This window comes from Vespa crabro, chromosome 12, assembly GCF_910589235.1.
Source record: "Vespa crabro chromosome 12, iyVesCrab1.2, whole genome shotgun sequence".
NCBI lineage: Eukaryota > Metazoa > Arthropoda > Insecta > Hymenoptera > Vespidae > Vespa > Vespa crabro.
In genome coordinates, this window is record NC_060966.1 from 2,685,460 (window position 1) to 2,710,100 (window position 24,641).

The following is a 24,641-nucleotide window of genomic DNA, read 5'->3' on the forward strand; positions in this document are numbered from 1 at the left end:
CCGGGCGCCGTATTGGCGCCGCTCAAATGCAAAGGGTTAAAAATGGCAGTTCCAGGCTCGGAATTTTTCAGTCGTTCGCGTGACAATTAATTTTTTTTTCATGTTTCCAAAAACTACTCAGATAACACGATGTCTTTAATGGATCCTAGAGAATACGTGAGGAAGGTGCGTGATAAAAGACACTTTGTGAATTTAAATTTATAACGATGTATCTAAAGTATTGAGATACAAAGTTTTCGGTATTCGTGTTTCATTACTATGTGCTGATTATATCCGAGTGAGACTTGACTAATGTTGCTAATAAGACTCGATTGTCTTACTATTTTTAGCTTTAAATGTAGAGATTGATTACTATAATGGTTTTTCTCGGATTATCTGCAAAGACGAAAATAAATTTTGGAAAGGGAAAAAGTGTATATGGAAATGGAAGGAATGTTACATATTGTTCGTTTAAAATGGATAAATAATCTCATGTTGGGTCCTTTGTTCTGGTGACCGTATACACTTATGAGTGATGGATTGAAGAAAGATCGGTTCATTTGCGTGCTGTAATGATGGTATGAAAATATTCGGACATGGAACAGATACCGTACTGTTATATCAAAATGAACCATAAATCATTTCATAAAATTTTTTTTAATTGTTTTCATTTATTTTATTTTTTTATTTTTGAAGTAAGATAAATTTTGTTAAGGTATTTCTTTCGAAGTATGAGGAACAAGATTTTGCTATTTTCAAACAATAGACAATTCTTCTCAATTATCACTCTACTTTACTCTATTCTAAGTTACTATCGAATCATTTCTTATTGTCAAGAATGTCTTCTCTTTCTCTCTCTCTTTCTCCCTCGCCATCTAATTCTTATTGATAAAGGCAAAATATACACGCGAGTACGCATGTAGGCACGCAATATTTGTAAATAAAATGGAACAAGTCAGATTCCATTCAATAAAATTTTATAAGTCTTGCACATTGTTTTAATTAATTTCTTCTTTCAAATTTTAATCTTATTGGTTTTGCCGGTTTCAATGAGAGGCTCATCTTTAAACCTATTTCTGCTATTCCTATTGGATTATCTATTTTAATTAGAAATCTTCTTATTAGCGTAGCATTAATTACTGTCATAATTAGCATAGCAAAATTTTGACCAAAAAAATAAAATCAATTGTCAATGCATTTTATTTTAGAATTTTCTGGACTATACTATCAAATAATCTATAGGAGTATGTAATTACCCAAGCAAATTCTTCGACCGTAACTAAATGGAAATAAATATGTAGAACAATTCTCTCCCATTAGGAACTTATCGGTATCAAATACTAACGGCCGTGGTCCATATTTTGCGCTTCTATGAAGTTTATAAATGAGAAACACAGCTGAACTACCTTTCGATATAGTCCAACCTTCTCTCACTTAATACAATTAATAAAAAATACTATTACAATATAATATATTCATATTATTAATGATAAAAAACATAAAACAAGTTATTTTGTATGCAGAGATACCTTCTATATCTTGCGTCACTCTCTAGGCGATGACTGGAATAGCGAAGACGTAATGTTTCCTTGGTCACACGTTCCAAAAGTTTCATACTTTTAATATTATTATATGTTATTGGAACAAGTTTCGAATCGTCCGAGCAGTAAATTTGATTTAGTTCCTCATATTCTTTGTCCTTTGTGATCGAATATGTGGAAGATAGGATAAGAAGTTAATATGAATATAATTTTCGACGGATACATAACGATAAATGATTAAGAAAATGTGTTATACACGTACTTCAATATTCGAAAATGTAGCAAGCATTAAAAGTACAAAGCTAATGATTGTGGCTGAAGTTTTGCTTCCCTGAAAGCAATATACAGATTTTTTTAATTTTCTTTAATAAACAAAATTTTTTTTACAGCTAAATAATAAATACGACTTACAGCTATAATCATCGTATTGATTTGATCGTAAATATCTTGCTCCGAATATTTTCCCATTTCGTGCGACAATTCAAATAAAAAATCTAGAAGTGTCCTTAATTTTCGTTCTTGAAAAATGAACAAGAATCTCATTAATATTATTAATAAAAGAAATGATTGAAAACTAAATTTTTTTAAACGTATATTTCATATTTTTACCTAAATTTCCCTCTGTCAATTCCCGATTAATTTTACTTTTCAATATAAATTACTTTTTTTCTTTGATTATATTTAGGTGTAAAAAACAACAATATATATAAAATATAATATTAAAATTTGGAAAATTTGAAAAGTAGGAATACAATTTAAAAAATGTTTCTTCTAATTATACTTTGTTTGTAAAGTTATTCAGATAAGACAAATACGCCTAATATTTCTTTTCTATAGCAGTGTTATAAAAAATTATATTCGGATGTAACCATAATTTGAAGATCCTCTGTGCAGCAATATCTATTCCACTGAAAAAGCAGACGAAAAACATACAATACATTACAAAAATAAAATAAAAAGTTTAACAAATTTATAATAATAAGTTTAACAAATAAAAAGTTTAACAAATACTCCAATAAAACCGTTAACTCCAATAAAAAGTTTAACAAATTTATAATAAACTTTAAACAAAAACGTCAATTATATACATGTATAAAAAATTTTTAATTCTACCACATATTATATCCAATGTAAAGCGAAAAATATAATGGAAAACGTCTAATTCTTCTCAAACTGAAGTTTCCAATTTTTTAATTAAAACAATAGAATAATTAATGAATACATCCATATGCGATTTTGTATGTTTTAAAGGAAAGACGCATTTAAAATTTTTTGATGACGATTCCATAATGGTGCTTAAATTCAAAAGGAAAGCAATACTTCACTTTACATACTTTACTTATTTTATTCGTCTAGATATACATATAAAACATTTATTTGTATGTGCTTATAAAGGAGCAAAAATTTTTACTTTTTAATTTTCTAAAATTTAATATTTATATATATATATATATATATATATATATATATATACATATATATATATTTATGTATTAATAAACAATGTAGAAAATATACTTTGGATATAACTGGATATAACTGGATATAACTGGAGCAGTTAACAAAGCATTGCCCACAAAAGGTTTAAATTTGACATACTCCTCGCTCTTATCAGTAATATTTGGACTAATAAGTACAGTCTTACGATAGAATAATTAATGAATACATCCATATGCGATTTTGTATGTTTTAAAGGAAAGACGCATTTAAAATTTTTTGATGACGATTCCATAATGGTGCTTAAATTCAAAAGGAAAGCAATACTTCACTTTACATACTTTACTTATTTTATTCGTCTAGATATACATATAAAACATTTATTTGTATGTGCTTATAAAGGAGCAAAAATTTTTACTTTTTAATTTTCTAAAATATAATATTTTATATATATATATATATATATATATATATATATACATATATATACATATATATATATACATATATATACATATATATACATATATATATACATATATATATTTATGTATTAATAAACAATGTAGAAAATATACTTTGGATATAACTAGATGTAACTGGAGCAGTTAACAAACGATTGCCCACAAAAGGTTTAAATTTTTCCTATTCCTCGCTCTTATCAGTAATATTTGGACTAATGAGTACAGTCTTCCGAAAAAAAATAAAAATACAAAATAAAAAGATTATAAAATTATTAAAAATTATTAAAATAACATTAATATATCTTACTTTGATATATTCGGAATTGTCTACGATTACAAATAATTTCGTTTCTAGCCATACACGCCTCAATAATTGATAATTCTTACCGAGATTTAATATTTGGTTGAATAAAGATAAAAAAAGATTATAAAAAAATATCGGTTAAAATACTGCAATATAAAATATTTAAGATGCAAGTTTACCAGCTGTATCATCAATAAATGAATGAACATTTCTAATAATTGGATATGCTTTTGGACCAGAAATTCCTTTAATCTTATTAAACATATGTAATTTATTTAAAATATATTCTGCTATTCCATAGAGCAATCCAAATAAAATCGTTTCAATAATAATTAATATTACAGTGAATTCCATGATGAACTGATTCAAATAGAATGTATGGAAATAACTTAATAAAATAAATATAATCTAGCGATTATGGTTATAAATTCTGTAATTTACAGACACACTGATTGCACAATGCAACTACTATGATTCTCCTGCCGTAACAGTAAAAGCAAAGAATGAAGAGGGAAGCACTGGTTATTTAAATATTGTAGTCTATGGACTTTGTACATTCAATTGGAATTTGCTTACATAAATGTTTCTTTTGCACGATCGGTCGATAATGATTATGTTATTACACAACTTATAAAAAATATAAATGCGGCAACAGCACTGACGTATAAAATCTTATTCATTTGGTTCTTCATTGGATTAATGATTAATTTTTGTAATTATATTTTCATTCGTTTCTTATTTTAATATCTATTTTTCTTCAATAATTATTATTTATCTTGTTCATAAGAAAAATAAGAATTTCCAGTTTTAATTCTTGAAGAACATTAGCTAATAAACACAGATATTAAACATAATTTATAGATTATCTATTGTTACCCGCAACCATACGTTAAAACAAGAAAAAACTTTGATAACCAAAACAACAACTAATTTACAATGAACAATTTAACAGATTAACTCTTTTAATAAAATATTCAGATATTTCTGAACTTTCGCTTAGTTCGGATTACCGTAGAAGACAACCGATGTTTACGTGTCAAAATTTCTAATGTATGTCTAGAGACAGCCATCTAGTTCCGAGTTCACTTCAATCTTCTATACGTCGGATCATAACAATATTACTAATAATAATATTAATATTAAAAGTATAAAAAATAGCAATATGTATAAAAAGGACAAGTAAAAATAAAAATCGTCAAAGCAGTAAGGTCCGTGGTATGTGCAATGTGATAAATAATTTTCTAAAAGGATTCCATGATAAAACGGAAATGGTGAAAGATGAGAATGATAATTTTATTACTGACTCAAATGGAGTACTACATACTCGGAAAAATTATTTAGATTGCTTATTGAATGTTGAATTTGAATGTAAACGGGAAATAGACAATCTTGAATTTCACACGGCTTAAGCCATGATTAACGAACTGACAATTTTAAAAGTAAAACAGCGCGATTAAAAGAATAAAGAAGCACAAAGTACCGAGTAATGGATTATAGTATAGTATTAAACGTAATTGCTTCATAACAAAGATTCAAGTTTTATAAGTATATTCATATTTTTATAAATTTTTCTACATCTTTTATATGTTCCTTTTATTTTATATTTTATATTTTACATTTTAATCGATGGTAAGGAATTTTATGCGTAGTAACTGATAATATGTAGGCAAAATAAATACGTACTAACTACATAAATCAAATATCATCCACTAATCCCTCATAATTTGAAATGACTTGATATAATTAATAATTAATTGATAAGTCTATTCAATATCATTTTTATTATTGTTTTTCAAATTCTTAAATATACTCCTTTAAATTAAAATTATTATATAAAAATGTACCAACTCAAAAATGTATCCTTTATAGGTTTCCTTCTCCAGACCGAACGTAAATTTAATCGATGGGAGAATGTAACAAATGTTACATTCCCGTGTCACGTGAATTATTGATTTTTTTTCATGTTATATTAATAATAATTTGATTTGTCATTATCTCTCATGTTTAAGTCATCTATAATTTCTATGTTTCTTTTCCAATATTTTCATTCATATTCATTCGCTTTTTTACGCTTTTAGCATGATCGATAACATAGGCGATTTATTATAATTATAGGCAATTTATTATAATTGTAGCTAATTAAGGTCGCCTTGATATTTATTCAATAAACAGAATGCAACGTCTTTTTATTTCATTTAATGGAATATGACTGTGGGATTGATAAGCGTATTGAAGCATATTATATTAAATAAATACTCATATACTGATTTCAGATTCCAGTAACACATTATTATTATATACATATACATACATGTATATGAATACATATATATATATATATATATATATACATATACATATACATATACATAACATATACAAAAAACGAATAAACATCGTATTTATAAGATATTCGTCATTCCAATAAAAAATTAATTTAAAACCGGTTTATAACGCAATGTTCGTACATCGCATTTCTTGTATTAATAAGAAGTGGGGATAGAATCAAATTTTGGTGCCATCTCCGATTCTTCTAGACTGTTCTTGTCCAATCAAAAGTGAAATGCCAGATGTAAGCGGTAATCACGTGAGCAAAGTCAGATTTATGCTTTCTTTAAATATTCCTCGCTTTTCTATTCCATCCTCAGTTTCTGTAAGGACAGAAGTGTAGTAAAAGTCGTTGCGTGGTGCTATCAAATTATCTGCAAATCTCAACAATTATTATTAGGGATATAAGATTATTTTCATTATATTTAAGTTGTTTATATATATTCCTATTGATACAATTCATCATGTATTTCACCATAATATTAATTATTATTCTAATAATTTTATTTGGATTATACTATGGAATAGCAGAATACTTTTTAAATAAATTACATATGTTTAATATTATCAACGGCATTCCTGGACCAAAAGCATTTCCTATAATAGGAAATGCTCATCTGTTTATTGGCGACACAACAGGTAAATTTATATCATAAATTATTTTATATTTAAGTATTTCATACAATAATTATTTATAATCTCTATTTTAGCTATGTTTAAACAAATAATAAATCTTGGTAAGAATTATCAATTATTGTGGCATGTATGGATAGGCGCGAAATTACTTGTAATAGTGGAAAATCCTGAATATGTCAGGGTAAGATTTATTAACGTTATTTTAATAATTTTTAATAAATTCATGATCTTTTCATTTTGTATTTTTATTTTATTTCGGAAGACTGTACTCAATAATCCAAATATTACTGATAAGAGTGAGGAATATGAAATATTTAAACCTGTTGTGGGCAATGGATTGTTAACTGCTTCAGGTGAAGTATATATCTTCCACATTGTTTACTAGTACAAAAATAATTATATTAATTATGTACTATCTAATATATTCTTTTTTGTAACATTTAATCTTATGAAATTGAATAGAAAAAAATTTTTTCTCCTTTACTTACACACACAAATGAATATATGCACAAGATCTTTTTTCTTTTACTCTTTTATTATAAACATGTATGTATAGACCAACAAATTAAATAAAATATGTAAATTAAAGTAATATGTAAATTATATAAAATAAGTGAAATATGTAAATTAAACACTAATTGTTTTCCTTTTGATTTGATTTTAGCATCAGTATGGGATTCACATCGAACAGTTTTAAATAAAATGTTCCTTATGAAAAATATAAAGTCACATATAGATGTATTTATTAATCATTCTATCGCATTAATGGAAAAATTGGAAACTTTTGTTGGAGGAGAATTAGACATTTTTGAATATGTTTTTCGCTGTACTTTGGATATAATATATGGTATTTTAATTTAGAAACTTTTAATGTCTATAAAATTTATGTACATTTGTTTGAATTTACTATAATTCTGCTAAACTTTAAATTTGAAGATGTCACGCTGGATACGCAACTAAATTCGCTGAGAAATCCGGATTGTAAATTAGCTGAATCAATAAAAAGGTGGTAATAATGATAGTTTTAGTTTTGTAATATATTATGTATACTTCTAACATTCTTTGTGTGCACTTTCAGTTTGATGGATATAGCAACACAAAGGATCTTTAAAGTATGGTTACATCCTAGCTTTATTTTTTATAACACTGCCAGAGGAAATAAATTTCAGGCGTCCTTAGCTTACCTGGATAACATAACAAACAAGGTATCATTAAAGCAAATATTTTTTAAATTGCATTACTTCTTTTCAAAATTAAAAAATTCTAATATAATATTTTCTATACATATCGTAATTTTTTTTCCCAAAGATGATGAAAGAGAAAATGGAATCTATGTTAACAAGTAAAATTAATCGGGAATTGACGACGGAAAAATTAGGTAAAAATAAGCATTATACCTTTAATAAAATTTAATTTTCAATCATGTCATTTATTAATGATAAATTCTTGTTCATCTTTCAAGGACAAAAACAGAAGACACTATTCGATTTTTTATTCGAGTTATCAAACGAAGGAGAAGTATATACGGAGAAAGATATTCGCGATGAAATGAATACAATAATTATAGCTGTAAGTCGTATTTATTATTTTTAATTGCAATAACATTTTTTTTATTAATGACAATTAAGGAAAACTGTATATTACTTTCAGGGAAGCGAAACTTCAGCCACAACCATTAGCTTTGTCCTCTTAATGCTTGCAACATTCCCGGAAATTCAAGTACGTATATATAACATTTTCTTAATAATTTTACACATCCGACGTAAATTATATTCATATTAACTTCTTATCATCTCTTCCAAATCTTGGATCACAAAGGACAATGTATATGAGGAAGTTAATCGAATTTACTGCTCGGACGATTCAAAATATGTTCCAATGACATATAATGATATTAAAAGTATGAAACTTTTGGAACGTGTGATTAAAGAAACATTACGTCTATTTCCTGCAGTTCCAATCATCGCCCGGAAAGTGATGCAAGATATAAAAGGTAGCTCTGCATGAAACATAATTTTAGACACACTTCTCATTGTTTTACGTTTTATATTTCATTATTTATAATATGAACGTATTATATAGTACTAATATTTATTTATTTATTATACTAAGTTACTAAAAATTGGACTATACCGGAAGGATGTTCAGCAGTATTTCTCATCTATAAACTACATAGAAGTGCGAAATATTGGCCACGGCCATTAGTATTTGATCCCGATAGGTTCCTACCAGAAAGGAATTCTTCTACGTATTACTTTCCATTTAGTTACAGTCGAAGAAATTGCATAGGTAATTGCATACTCCTATAGATTATTTGAAAGTATATTCCAGAAAATTCCAAAATAAATTGCATTTACAATTGATTTTATTTTTTTAGGTCAACATTTCGCTATGATAGAGATGGCAACAGTAATCGCTACGCTGATAAAAAGGTTTAGAATTACAATAGACAAGCCAATAGAAATTGCAAAAATAGATTTAAAGATAAGCCTCACATTAAAACCAGCAAAACCAATAAGATTAAAATTTGAAAAAAGAAATTAATTAAAACATAGAATATACATGAATGAATATATTAGGTGGACCGGAAAGTAATGTTGCTTTCTTAAATTAAATTCAAACGAATGAATTTTTAACATGTTTTTATTTTTAATCACAAACACATATCGACATGCGCCGAAATGATATTACTTTCCGGTCTACCTACATACATAATTAATTTGTTTATACATAACGAATTCTGGGAGTGATAACATACAATCTGTAGTAAAATCAAATTATTATCTGTATAAAATAAAAACCGTCTACTTGTGATTTCATATAACTTTATGTAATATTTATGTATTATTATACACCTTGAAGATCGTTATTATTACTATATTCAAAGTTTCTATAAATTATTGTTTTTCAAGTAATATTACGAAAATGCATACTCGTAGATTTTCTTCTCCGTAATGTTCTTTTAACTATCCTTTTCCTTATGGACGTCATGTTGTGAGGCAATGTACTAAATTTCTTCTATTCGGATTCGGAAAATTAAATTGATCAATGTCTGATGAGGTAAATAGATTGTGATTGAAAGAAGAATTCAATTATTCATTTCGTAATGAAATATTAAAATATTATTCTACTAAATACGATGAGATTGGTTATATCTTAGTATTATATTACCACTATAAAGGACCAATATTTTAGTAAAATACGTTCAGCAAGATAATTTCTTGTTTATTGAGACCGATACAACAGAATCCTTCTGTAAAATAAATCTCGTCCTGTATTTATCCCTTACTTTATAACGGCCAATTAGAAAGATCTTTAGCGGGAATCCTCAACAGTTTATAAAATTTTTCTGAAATTAGTAAGACACCATATGATTTTCATCGCTCGGTCGAAGATCGTTAGAGAAGGAGAGAGAAAGAAAGAGAATGACATGAAATAAGTGTAAGAAAACAAGGAAAATGGGACATACATAAGAGTAGCATATTAACATTATGGCAATTAAGTAAATAATAATCGATCTTGGATGTCTAGTTGTCTCCTTTCTAGGAGCCTCTGATTACGAGCCTAGTGTTCATTACACGAAGAAATTTGCCTTGAAATGATGTCATTATGAATATTTGTATTCTTTCTGTTTCTCTCTCTCCTTCGAAAATCAGAATTTACAGATAAGAAAACTAATATATCTCGTTTAACTAATCCAATTTACATGTTATATAATGTAATAGTATACATCGATATACATCAATATTCATGCCGACAAAATACTTTTGATGAAAATTAAAATTATTATATATCGTCCGATCTTGCAGATGAACCGAGAGATGTTAAAAAATAAATGCCACAAGGAAGCAATCGAATCAATTGTGAATTCACATATTTCAAATGGCCTAACACTCTGGGCCGATGTCGAAGCAAACTTTAATAGGTATATTTAATTTCACTTCTGATTACAACAATTAATTATGCTTCCCGATTTGCTAGTGAAGTAATTTATCACCAGCTTAGCGACAGTTTTTTTTGTTTGACGACCGATCTCGTTGAAAGAATTATAGATATATAATAATTTTCTTCTTACTGAAGATATTCCAAAGAAGTGATTATTGTTATATGTTACAATCTACATATATGATTGCTATATATAACATGTCGTATTTAATATTTATATCTTTTTAAATTAGTCGATACTTATTGTTATATTTACCATAAATACTCCACGTGTACATTCACAGTAGCCTCTTCATCGCAGGAAAGAAAAGCGAAGAACATTAACCATTCGTTATTAGAGAAAGGTTAAATTAACACGTGTGACAGCTATGAAGCTATAATGGAAATGCCCGAAAAGAAAAACAATTCGATATGATTTGCGGCAATTGTCGAATGATTGCATATTTAATTATCATTAAATAAATATACCAATCATATCTAAATATCCTTCATTCCACTTTCTCTTATTTCATATCATCTTAATTATCTCATTCCTTCGCACTCACACACATAGCATCAAATTAAATATCTTCATTTGCTGAATCACACATTCCTACAAATTGACCATAATGCTGATGCGTCATGCCTCTTTCACTCTTGGCAACATAGCGCGCCAAGAGCCACACGTGCAGAGATAATGCTGACCAAGGAAGTAAATGCAGCGACAGCATAACGCAATGGCTTATAGCCCTTGACGACAGGAAAACGCGCGAGAACGACATGTGCAAGGGGGCGCGTGCAGGCGAGGCGAGTGCATAGTACGCGTCTAGCGATTAGACACTGCAGGCGAGTCGCGTGCAGAAAACACTTCATCGTCAGGACCATATTATCCGCAGTCGTCTAGATAAATTCATCGCAGCCGTTATCATCAGTTCGTTGCAATCAGTCGTTAAAATCACTTCGTTGCAGTTAGTCGCTAAGCACAGTTTTTTACAATTAGCAGTTACGATATTTAAGACTCATAATCTTATTACTCATTGCAAATTTTCATCATCGATTTTATACCAAATAAATCAATTCGTAAAAGAGAAGAGAAGGATATCGAATTCCGAGCATCGCTTCACCCTATTATTCCACAGTTATCGCTAACAAGAGGGAACCAATTCAAGGGTCAGTAATAGGAAGACACGAAAAAAATATAAACGCAAGGTATGATATTCGGAGCCTCTATCATCATTTCATCAAATAACTAAATTAAAGAAAATCTTTCCTGGCGCAGTTTAACTGCCCTATTGTGAAGGAAAAAGAGGAAAAAAGAGCCTCCCTCTCATGTAAGATTCCGAAAGGATTAACCGTAAAAGAGCCGCATGATTAGATTGGTGTAATTGCTAGGCTGCAGGCACTTTGGTTACTCTACAGCTATTCAAGACTCAATTGTTAACGTCACAATATAAATGAGTAGCATTACCTGATATCGATACAACAGAATTTCACCCTAATAACGGTTGTTGAAATTATTACATTTAGTAAAATATAGTAAATTACTTGAATTGAAATTTTGATAACATATCCGTCGAATGTATGCCTGACGATATCCAAACAGAAATTATCTATCTGCGGTCGGTAACATTTTCAATGATGTTTTCTAATTTACAGTTTCACTAAAAAATTAAAACTATTTCGATTAATCTGAGATTACACTTTTCTTTATTATCTTGGTTATTTGTAATTAAAATGAAAAGGTAGCGTTCATCGTTATGGAATTATTATTTTTCATTTTCTTAAATATTACATATATTTAACCCAATTTTTTGTGGAAATTTTTACGTCAGTTTTTCCATTCCTTTTTAATTATACAATTATCCAAGTTTCTTTCTTCAAATAATTCGATGTTTAAATGGCTCGCCTAATCATTAACGGTTTTTTAACGATGTAAAGTAATTGTTCAATGTATCAAGATTCAATGAAGAAATTAGACGTTTCGATACTTCCATCACTTACAGCGCAGATAAATAAGCTCATACAATAATACCTTAATCAATGCTTTTCTATTCACCCAGAATGTATTATAAAAAAATTTCTAATTACGTTAACAACGCTCTAATTCGAACGTCCGGTCATTCTTCATCGTCTCGAAAGTCATACTAACCGGATTTTTAGAAAAACTAAATTTAATAAACGAATAATATAACAATCTTGACCACAGTTTGAAAAACTGCCTCTACTCTATAGATTATGTAATTCACCAGTTATGTTCATATAGAAAAGCAGTAGGCAAAGACCATGCAAAATAAAAGACAAGAAAATAAATTTTGCAAAAGTTGCAAAATATTATCGAAAGAAATCTGACTCGGTCCCTCGTATTTATGAATATTCAATAATGCGCGCCTGCATGCGTTCTCTTTGTATGATTAATGTGAAATGTAGACGGAGAAAGAGACAACTTTGACGACAAGAAATGATTCGATACTATCTAAAAAAAGAGTAAAGTGATAACTGAGATGAAATGAATATCATTCAAGAAATAATAAAGTCTTATTCCCACATATCTATTATTACTATCACAACAAAATTTATCTCATATAAAAATAATTAAGAAAATAGTTTATGAACATTTTCGTCTGATTTGATTGACCAAAGTTCAATTTTAAAAGATGAGATTGATTTCTATACAGCAGTATATATATATATATATATATATATTATAAATTAAAAATAAAACTAATGATATATTCTTTGATGGTATAGTTATTTAAATCTTTTCATCTATAAGATAGAGTTATAGTTTAAACTATAAGGTGTGCTAAATTATTTTTAAAATGAAAACAGATATTTTTTATAAATAAACTTCTACTTTTCTGCCATCAAACTCTCTCTCTCTCCTATATCAATGTCAGAATCATTGAATGATTTTTATTTGAGGATTATCTATCATTAAATCTTACTATTTTTTTTAATACTGTTGAATAGTTTTTCTTTTGACAGCAAATGTATTATACTGTTATAAAATTATACAGTTTTTTACACACGTTAGCTATTTAAAAAGTAACTTTAATATAATTACCAAATGTGAAAAATAGATAAGTACACTTTATCATTCTACTTTAACTTACAAAAATGAATTCCAACAATAATTTCAATTTATGGAATGAGGAGAATGTTATCAAATTAAAGGAGTTGTTCAAATTATTCTCGACTATTTCATATGTATATTTTGGATTATATAGTTTTCATATTATATATTAACAATGGTATATAAATAACAAGTAGTAAAGAAATAGAAATCAGAAATATAAAGAATTAGAAATAGTCTGATTTTGATTATTTTATTTTTCAAAAATTATTTACGGGGCTTTTCTACGTCCAAAGCCACCACGGAACTCTAAGTCACCTGTACCTGCACCAACATCGACTTTTTTATCGCCAGGTCCAGTAAGACCTCCTGGCCCTCGTCTGTAATCAGCACGGTCTTCTGTCGGTCTTGAAGCCTCGCTTCTTGGACCAGCGACAGGCCAGAGTCTTGAAGTTTATGACCTAACTTGTCTCTTGAACGTAAATGGAACAATTTCTGATGGTAAATGCAAGAATCCACGTAAATATTCAATTCCCTCGTTGGTCAACTACCAATAAAAATGTCGCTAAGCAAATTTCTCTTTGACATATCCTCTGGATTAGAGGGACTGGAGAATCATAAAAGAATTGTTATAAGAATGAAAAAACACATACAATGATAATTTATTCTAATATTAAATATTAAAGATATAATTTACTTGCATTGCTTTAATAACTTCTAAATTTAAAATTGTTTCTAACTCTGGATGCTTTGAAACATGGTAATCCTTTTTCGCTACCATTACACCTTCTTTAAAAAGGTATTCGTATATGGCCACACGATTGTTTTTTGGCATCAACATCCTGATAATGATAAAAATATATTGTATATATCTTATATTATTACTGGTAATTTGAATTATTAAATACTGTATAATATCAATGATACATAATTTGTTACTTTTGAGGCACTAGCAGATAGAAATATTAGATTAACAAACATATCTCATAGGCAATAAAGAAAATTTATAAACTTATATGTGTAAAATAAACCAGACATAAAAAGATATCTGTCTTTTATTCATTTTAATAAAATCTTAATTTCTCATATTATATAACATCAACAATTTATTACATGTTTAACACAACATTATATGAAATAATGTATTTGTAATAACCTATGTAACTCATAACAAGTACTTGATACACCTTGAAACTTAAATTGATTCGCAAAATTCTAATAAAATGATAATGATGGGTATAATGTAAAACGTACTCGACGTTCCTCTGTAGATCTTCTTTAATCTTATTTGATTTCTTATGGAATACTTGATGAAAACAACTATCTTATTCGAGAACACGAGGGAAAAGATGGAAGAATTCACTTCTTGCAGCCCCGCTAGTTACGGTTCGTAGAGGTATGATTTTTTTCTTTAATTGTTGCTAATAATGATTGGCCACGCCATTAGAAGCAACTCGTACGCCATGTTTCTTTTCTTTACCTTACGACAATTTTGATTGGTCATATTAATCATTATTGTCCAAGTGATCGACCAATATGACAATAAACAAAAATGTAAATTATATTTTATGATTGTATCCGAACACAATGATTTAAATTCTTTATCAGGTAAGATTGTTTTTTGTCTCATACATATATTACAATATGCTACAAAGTAAATATAACAGTACTTCTTAATCCTTCACACTATTATTTTATAAGCATTTATATTATATACTATTCTATATCTATTAATATTTATTACTACCATTATTCATAGCAAAATATGTTTCAAATAAAGGCTAGATAGAGAATGCCATATTCAGATATAATTATTTGTTTATTATAAATTTAATATCATTTCACATGATATTAAAATTAATATCATGTGAAAATTAATTTTACTTTTCGAAGTGAAACTTCTTAGGGCACTATAGTGCAAGTTGATTAATTAGGAATTAGAATGAAACGAAAACTGAAACAGGGAGAGAGGTCTTACTCTTCAGTATAGTAATGTAATATTCTGGTAAAAACTTCCGATATTGCTAAGGACTACAAAATTTCAAATGCAATATTCGTAACACATACACATATCTCTCTTTTTCTTACTAGGCTGTTTATCACTTTTCGCTCAAAGAGTAGAGCGGCAGGTATAGATAAAATATGAACTACAGGGAACAGTGTCTCCAACATACGCCTATCGTATCGGTAATGTAAAAACTTTTGTAAGTTGTATTTATTTCACGCGACATAACAATCGGTTTTGTGTAAGTTAGAATAAGTAGTTTAGTAGACTGTAAACTCACTTTTCAATCTCTCATATGTATGAGATTATGATGCTAGAATGCGTCTCCCAATAATCTGTGCTAGAGAGGACATTGGTATGGATATGTTTCGCAACAAATACGGAGAATAATAAATGTAATTACTGCATATAATAATTAGTATATAAATTTGTGATAAAAGCAAGATTTTATAAAGTGTTATGTTAAAAATAATTAGAGAATAAAACCTCGTATATAATATGGAAATGAGCTCGTATTTTGATCCTTATCCAACTATATAATATATAAGAATATGTTCACTAATTATTATTTCTTTTAAATATTCGAAAAGGATTAAACATATCTATCGATGGGCAGTCATGTGTCGAAATTATCGAGGATACGATTTGATGAGAGTTAGCGCGTAAAACGACCATGTAATATGACACATTTCTACATCTGTTGTTATCGTAAATTACCGTCATCATATGTGTCATGATGTATTTAATGTAGGTATATTCTTCTATTTATTATATTCTTTTTTTATTATTATTATAGTAATAGTAGTAGTAATTGAAATAATATAAAGTGAATTCCCCCAGAGGAAATCATAACGAAATAACGTTGGAAAAAAATGCCGCAGATAACGTGGAACAGAACTTGTGTTTTGATCTTCATTAAAAATAATATATAATATATACGTTTACTAATATATGGTATATATGTTCATTAATTTAAAAAAAATAATCGACAAATGTATATACTTTATATCCATATATAATCGAACAAACTTATACTGCTGCTGTATCACAGATCGCCGCGAAACTTTCGCCAGCCATTAGTGGAAGAAATTGATATAAGAGATTGAATTGTTGTACTTTACTACATTATCAAATAAGAAGAAGGAGATAAAGAGTGTAACGAAACTAATGAAATAAATTAGTTCATTAATTTCGTTAGACCCGAACATAAGATTTTCTTGAAATACTAATCTAAATGCGTGCAAATGCGCTACACATTGCTTATAAACTCTCTATTTTTTTAATCTATAAAAATAATGAAGAACTACAAACATCACAGTAATAAATTTTTTCTTCAAAAATTGTCGAAAACAGCATTTACGCCGTCAATGAAGACAGAAGTAATTCTTGAACAATTGGAAAAAACTGTCATTTTAAGGACGAAGATTTAATCTAATGTATTGAATTTTCGAAAAATTATCTTCGAAAAAAATCGTGTAAAGTATGTTATTTTTATTCGAGGATAATTTATGGATAAATGAAAATCTCTTTCAAAAATTCTAAAATGATATGCAGTAGATCCGTTTTTAAAATGAGAACATGATCATCAAAATTGTTCTAAAATTATTCCTAAATTGTTCTAAAATTATTCTCATGATGACCTAAATTATTAAGAAAGCCGGGATAATGAGTACGAGTGAAATAAAGTATCGAAATAGACACGACCGTTATTAGGCTATTCCTACGTAAAATATAAATACAATCATTACAAGTATATTGTTTACGAAGCCATTTATTTGAGCAAAGACGAAAAGGGACACGTATTACCTTGTATCATACTAAAAGTATTTGGTTTATGTCAAGTGAAAACTTGTTGCGTCTTACGTTCCTAATTACGGGAGCGTGATACGTTGCATTTCTCGTACCGCAGCCCGTGACAACGGTCGAATTGCATTGGGGATACCATCATCAATGTTATAAACCCACTGGTCGCCATGAAAAATGGCAACTCGGAATTTTTCAGCTTTCGAAACTACTGGGATAATGCAATGTTTTTGATTGATCCTGAAGAATTCATGTGGATGATGCGTGATGAAAGGCACCATGTGAATTTAAATTTATAACGATATATCTGAAGTATTGAGATGCGAAGGTTTCGGTTGACTTACTGTTTTTAGCTTCAAATGTAGAGGTTGATTACTACGATGGTTCGTGTTGTCAAGAATATCTCTGTCTTTCTCTATCATTCCCCCTTGCCATCTAAATTTCATTGATACAGACAGTATATACACGCGCTTACGCATGCAGGCACGCAGTAATTGTAAATATGACCATCCGAGAGAATTCGATAAAATTGTGAAACACAGTCGAAATTTATTGTAATAACAACAAACTTTTTTGCTGGCAATTGTTCGCTTAATTTTTTTTTTTTTTTAGATATGACTGATGTCTTAAAAGGTTAGTTATTGGAACTGTGGTCAAAATTTTTTTCATTCCTTTAAAAGATTTTTTTTCTAAGAATCTCGTCGACACGAATAGTAAGACGATGAAAGATAAATAAATGTTCGAATTTGAGGGCCATTATTGTAATAATATGAATAATCTTTTGATACATTCTAGACGAATGCAAAAGCATTGTGTAATTCATCATTGTATGTGCTTACGTATGGACGCTATGAGTGGTTAAGGTATCGAAATATTTAGTTATCTTTAGGTTATATTAATATATAAAATATTAATATTGTGAAATAATGTTTTACATAAGCATTTAAGTATTTGATAAATGAATATGAATAAGTTTATTATTAAAACTAATTGAAAGAACGGACGAGAAAATTTTGTCCAAAAATTTGATTAAATATATGTAATTACAGATACTTTTTCTTTGTTAGTGGAAGTTTTTTAATGTTTGCCAGGGATCAGTCAGATAATCATGAAATGTGTAATCTCAAGATCGAAATTGTTGTCGAACGATTTCTTATCAATATTAATTAATAATACCTTCAAACTGATTGGAAACAAAATTCATTTTTCTGAAAAATTCTATACTTTAATAAATTTAAAGTTATTATACTGAAAATTTTACTGATCACGGATACATAATCCCTTTGGATATTATTGACTTACTCGATATAGTTCAAAGTAGAGAAGATCAGTACAATTAATAATTAATTTTCCTTAGTGAACTATTTAATCAATAATTAATTGATTTACTACTCTCCATTAATAACATGTGCACATTATTTACTTATTTTATATATTTAATTAAAACGACTGTTCTACATGAACAATCATATATGAACAAAAATATATGGATGGAACAGCATTTCAGCCTATCGATCATTGGTGAATGTACGTTTGTACAAAAATATGAATTTTAATATAAATTATAATCTTCGTAATATATCGGTCAATTATATACGCCTGTCGAAATATATGTGTATATATATATATATATATATATATATATATATATATATATATATTGTATCATATATAAACGTATCTAAAATTTCTGGAACTATTTTAAAAGTCATTTGCCTTTGTCTTCTATATTATCAAGAAACACTCGATTGGAGAGGATACATTTTGATACGACATTATGATCTTGTAATCCTAACGTAGAGCATCAAAAGGTGATGATTCGACATAGTATTTGGCGATCTATTATTATTTTCAATTATTATTCTATTAATATACTATTATTATTTTATATATAATGTGTTTTAAATGCTAGTTTTAACAAAGTGAATAAAATGAACAAAACCAACAATATTATGTAGTAAGATTTGAACGTTTGTTTATTTATGTACCCATTTTTTTGCCTCGTTTCATCTACACTTTTATATTTTAGTTTTTACTTTATTATTCGTATATTCATCGCAAAAATGCCAAAGCATTCGAAGAATATCAAATTATTAGACAAAATAAATAATATTAACGAAGTGTGTTCGTAAGATGATTAGAAGTTTTCTGATATCGAAAATGACAATGATCTATTTTAAATAATTATGAACTATTTGACGATCTATTTGAAAACTCGTGAGGAAGATAAAAAGCATTAAGGCAAATTAAATCTGTAAGGATGTAATTATAGTATAATGATAAAAAATTGCTACATTTACGTTTCGTAATTGTGTATCGGTAATTACCCTAGTAAAACTCTATTATCTTCTTACTTTTAGCCTTAAATGTGTAAATTGACTGTGTAAAATGACAGTTTTTCTTGAACTATCCGTGAAGACGATAAGAACTTGGACGGACAGAAAACGAATGATCCTGATTGATCGTTGTGTATCAGGATAGACTGTCCGAAATGGTTAAATTCGATTGTATGTAAGCGACACGAAATTGAATAATCACCGTACTGTTGTATAGAAATGGACCATTAATCTCAACTTCTAATATTGATTTTCGTTTATTCAAATTAGATGGAAACGTTCATAAACTATTTTTTTAATTATTATTAAATGAGATAAATTTTGTTGAGATAGTTATAATAAATATGTGGAAATAAGACTTTATTATTTCTTTAATGATATTCATTTCTTCTCAGTTATCGGTTTATTCTATTTTCAGATAGTATCGAATCATTTTTTGTCGTCAAGGTTCTCCCTTTCTCTTTCTCCTTCTCCATTTTACACTAATCATACAAAGAGAACGCACGCAAGCGCGCATTAGTGAATATTCATAAATATGAGCAACGAGTAAAATTTTTTTCTACAATATTTTGCAATTTTTGCAAAATTCATTTTCTTGCTTTTATTTTGCATGTCCGTCATTTCTCTTTTATTCTATATGACCATAACGGGTGCATTACATAATCAATAGAGTAGAGGCAATTTTCGAATTTCTGTGGCCAGGATTGTTATATTAATCGTTTTTCAAATTTTTTTTTCTAAAAATCCGGTTGGTTTGTTTTGCGAAACGATGACGAATAATCGGAAATCAAATTGGACTGTTGTTAGCGTAATATTAGAAATTTTTTATAATACATTTTGGATGAATAGAAAAGCATTAAGTAAGGTATTATTGTATGAACTTACATATCTGAGCTGTAAGTGATGAAAGTATCGAGACGTATAATTTTTTCTTGACCACATTAAAAAAATGTCTTTACATCGTAGAAAATCTGTTAATGATTAAGGGAGTCAAATTGCCATATAAACATTGAATTACTTGAAGAAAGGAACAAGGATAAGAGAATCATTAAAACGGAATGAAAAGAAAAATTGTCGTGAAAATTTCTACAAAACATTGCATTAAATATCTGTAATATTTAAGAAAATGGAAAGTAATTATTCCATAACGATGAATGCTACGTTTCCATTTTAATTACAAATAATCGAGATAATAAAGGAAATTGTAATCTCAAATTACACTTTTACTGAAATAAACGAGATTGTTAACCATCGATTTTATATCGCTATTAGAAAACTATTCTTCCTAACTGATTGCCAATGAACGTCGAAATAATTTTAATTCTTTAGGAAGACTGTAAATTAAATAACATCACTGAAAATTTTATCGACCGCAGATAATTTTTGATTGTATATCGACAGACAATATTCGACAAATATATTACCAAAATTTCAATTCAAAGAATTGATTATACTTTTCCAAATTTAGTATTTTCAACAACCATTAATAGGATAGACTTCTATTGTATCGATGACAGGCAATGAAACTTTTTTATATTAATGTACCGTTAAATTTACGAACGTGATTAGATATTTACGATAGATTAATTACGATCTTTAATGAGTATCCAAAGTGAATTAATACCAAAGTGTCAATTGCTTTATGACAAAGGAAGCTGTTACGAAGGGAATTTATGTGTGCAAGCTATCAATTTTTATGGTACTCCATTTAGTATCGGATATGTATATTCACGCCTACATACTGTATCTGAAATATTATTAAAAAATACAGGCTGGAAAAGAAATTGCGAAATTGTAAACAATATTTTATATTAGTGTCGAAAAGGATTACGCAGAAATATATTTCGATTTGCATGATTTTCATATGTTTCATATCAGAATTGATTTAAAATGATGATGCAATTATTGAATTCTGTTATTAAATATTATAATAGAATCGCTCATTAGATTAAAAGTATTTTTTAAGTGCGAATACTCAATGACAAAATCTTGATGATGACCGATGCATTAGGCTTGTAACAAATGTATAAATTAAAACATATTTTCAGTGCTAAGATCAATTTACTGGAATGTGTGTTTCAGCAAATGGAAATATTCAATTTGTTGCTATGTGTGTGAGCGCGAAAGAGTGACAGAATTAGGATGATATAAAATAAGATAAAATGGAAGAAAGGACATTTACATATGATTTGTATATATCAAAATGTGTAATCATTGACAACTGCGACAGATCATATCAAATCGTTTTTCTTTTCGTGCATGCCGAGTATGGCTGTCATATGTGTTAATTTAACCATTATCTAATAACGAATACTTGATATTCTTTGCTTTCATTTCCTGCGATGAAGGGCTACTGTGATTGTACACGTGGAATTTTTGATGGTAAATATAACAATAAGTATCGACTAATTTAAAGAGATATAAATATTAAATACGACATGTTATATATAGCAATCATATATGTAGATTGTAACATATAACGATAATCACTTCCTTGTAATATCTTCAGTATGAAGAAAATTATTATATATCCATAATTCTTTCAACGAGATCAGTCGTCAAACAAAAAAAACAGTCGCATGCTAAGCTGTTGATAAATTACTTTACTAGTAAATCGGGAACCATAGTTAATTTTTGTAATCAGAAGTGAAATTACATAAATCTATGTTAAAGGTTGCTTCGACATCGTCACAGAGTGTTAGGCTACTTGAAATATGTGAATTCACACTTGATCCGATCGCTTCGCATTTGTTTTGCGTCGCATTTGTTTTTTAACATCTTTCGGTTCGTCTGCTAGAACGAACGATATATAATAATCTTATTTTTCATCAAAAGTATTTTGTCGGCATGAATATTGATGTATATAGATGTATACCATTACATTATATAACATATAAATTGGATTAAGTTAAATAAGATAGATTAGTTTTCTTGTCTGTAAACTCTGATTTTCGAAACAGATAAAGAATCAGAAAGAATGCAAACATTTAGAATGACGTCATCTCAAGTCAAGTTTCTTCGTGCAATGAACGCTAGGCTCGTAATTAAAGGCTCCGAAAAGGAGAGAAAAATCAATTGTAAATACATTTTATTTTTGAATTTTCTGGAATATTCTTTCAAATAATCTATAGGAGTATGTAATTACCTATGCAATTTCTTCGACCGTAACTAAATGGATAGAAATACGTAGAACAATTCTTTTCCGGTAGAAACCTACCAGGATCAAATACTAATGGCCATGGCCAATATTTCGCTCTTCTATGTAGTTTATAGATGGGAAATACTGCTGAACATCCTTTCGGTTTAGTCCGATTTTTAGTAATATAATTAATAATATAATTCATATAATTAATAAATAAATTTTACTACTATATAATACGTTCATAATATTATTAATGAAATATAAAACATAAAACAATAAAATGATATATAACAAATTATTTTGTATGCAAATGTACCTATTATATCTTACGTCACTTTCCGTGCGAGGACTAGAACTGCAGGAAATAGACGTAACGTTTCCTTGATCACACGTTCCGAAAGTTTTTTTTTTCTAATTATTTTTAATATCATTATATGTCAAAGAAACGTTTGACTTAGTTTCCTATATACTTTGTCCTTTGTGATCGAAGATTTGGAAGACATGATAAGAAGTTAATATGAATATAATTTACGTATATAGGATACGTAATGACAAATTATTAAGAAAATATATTATACATGTACTTGAATATTCGGAAATGTAGCAAGCATTAAAATTATAAAGCTAATGGTTGTGGCTGAAGTTTCGCTTTCCTGAAAGTAATATACAGTTTTCCTTAATTGTCATTAATAAAAAAAGTTTTATTGCAACTAAATAATAAATACGACCTACAGGTATAAATATTGTATTGATTTCATCGCGAATATCTTGCTCCGAATATATTTCTCCTTCGTACGATGACTCGAATAAAGAATCTAGAAGTGTCTTCAGCTATTTTTCTTGAAAAATGAACAAAAATCTATCATTAATAAATGAAAAGATTGAAAACTAAATTTTATCAAGGGTATGTTGGTTATTTTTACCTAAATTTTTGGCTATCAATTCCCGATTAATATTACTTCTTAATAGAGATTCCCTTTTTTCTTAGATTATTTTTAGGAACGAAAAATAACAATATGTACAGAACAATATGTATAGAAAATATTATATTAAAATTTTTTAATTTTGAAAAGAAGTAATGCAATTTAAAAAATATTTGCTTTAATGATACCTTATTTTTAAGTCCGTTGTATCCAGGTAAGTCAAACGCACCTGAAATTTTTTTTTCTAGCAATATTATAAAAAATTATATTCGGATGTAACCATACTTTAAAGATCCTTTGTGTTGCTATGTCCATTGCACTGAAAGAGCAAACGAAATATATTGTAAGAATATATAATACATTAAAAAATAAAAGTATCATTATTATTACCATTCTATTGATTTAGCTAATTTACAATCCGGATTTATCAGCGAATTTATTCGCATACCCAGCGTGACATCTTTCAATAAAAAGTTTAGCAATATTATAATAAATTCAAACAAATGTACATAAATTTTATAAACGTTTAAATGTTTCTAAATTAAAATACCGTATATTACATCCAATGAACAGCGAAAGACGTAATGGAAAGCGTCTAATTCTTCTCCATCTAAAGTTTCCAATTTTTCTATTAATACGATAGAATGTTAAACGAATATATCCATATGTGACTTTATATTTTTTATAAGGAACTTTGATTTAAAGCTTTCCAATGTGGATTCCATACTAACGTTAAAATCACATCA

At 28.0% G+C, this 24,641-nt stretch overlaps 2 protein-coding genes and 1 pseudogene across 3 annotated transcripts in view; 1 reads left to right on the forward strand and 2 right to left on the reverse strand.

Moving 5' to 3' along the window:
• Positions 1–981: 981 nt before the first annotated feature.
• On the reverse strand, positions 982–1,594 carry LOC124428363 (cytochrome P450 4V2-like). Its single transcript, XM_046972307.1, has 3 exons — positions 1,528–1,594; positions 1,236–1,412; positions 982–1,118 (listed from the first exon to the last, which is right to left on the reverse strand). The coding sequence occupies exons 1-3, from the start codon at positions 1,592–1,594 to the stop codon at positions 982–984; spliced, it is 381 nt and encodes a 126-aa protein (XP_046828263.1).
• Positions 1,595–6,403: 4,809 nt separating this feature from the next.
• LOC124428285 (cytochrome P450 4C1-like) overlaps positions 6,404–24,641 on the forward strand; it is a 61,259-nt gene continuing 43,021 nt past the window's right edge. The window contains exons 1-12 of one of the 2 annotated variants that reach the window (XM_046972199.1): positions 6,404–6,692; positions 6,764–6,870; positions 6,952–7,042; positions 7,354–7,536; positions 7,626–7,695; positions 7,768–7,894; positions 7,998–8,067; positions 8,152–8,258; positions 8,340–8,408; positions 8,508–8,682; positions 8,802–8,978; positions 9,067–9,513. In XM_046972199.1, coding sequence (XP_046828155.1) covers positions 6,518–6,692; positions 6,764–6,870; positions 6,952–7,042; positions 7,354–7,536; positions 7,626–7,695; positions 7,768–7,894; positions 7,998–8,067; positions 8,152–8,258; positions 8,340–8,408; positions 8,508–8,682; positions 8,802–8,978; positions 9,067–9,233 — 1,518 coding nt within the window. In that variant the 5' untranslated portion in view covers positions 6,404–6,517 and the 3' untranslated portion in view covers positions 9,234–9,513. Of the gene's footprint in view, positions 6,693–6,763; positions 6,871–6,951; positions 7,043–7,353; positions 7,537–7,625; positions 7,696–7,767; positions 7,895–7,997; positions 8,068–8,151; positions 8,259–8,339; positions 8,409–8,507; positions 8,683–8,801; positions 8,979–9,066; positions 9,514–24,641 lie in introns of those variants that run through there. The other variant, XM_046972198.1, reaches the window with a different exon arrangement.
• LOC124428287 lies at positions 13,927–14,527 on the reverse strand (annotated as a pseudogene).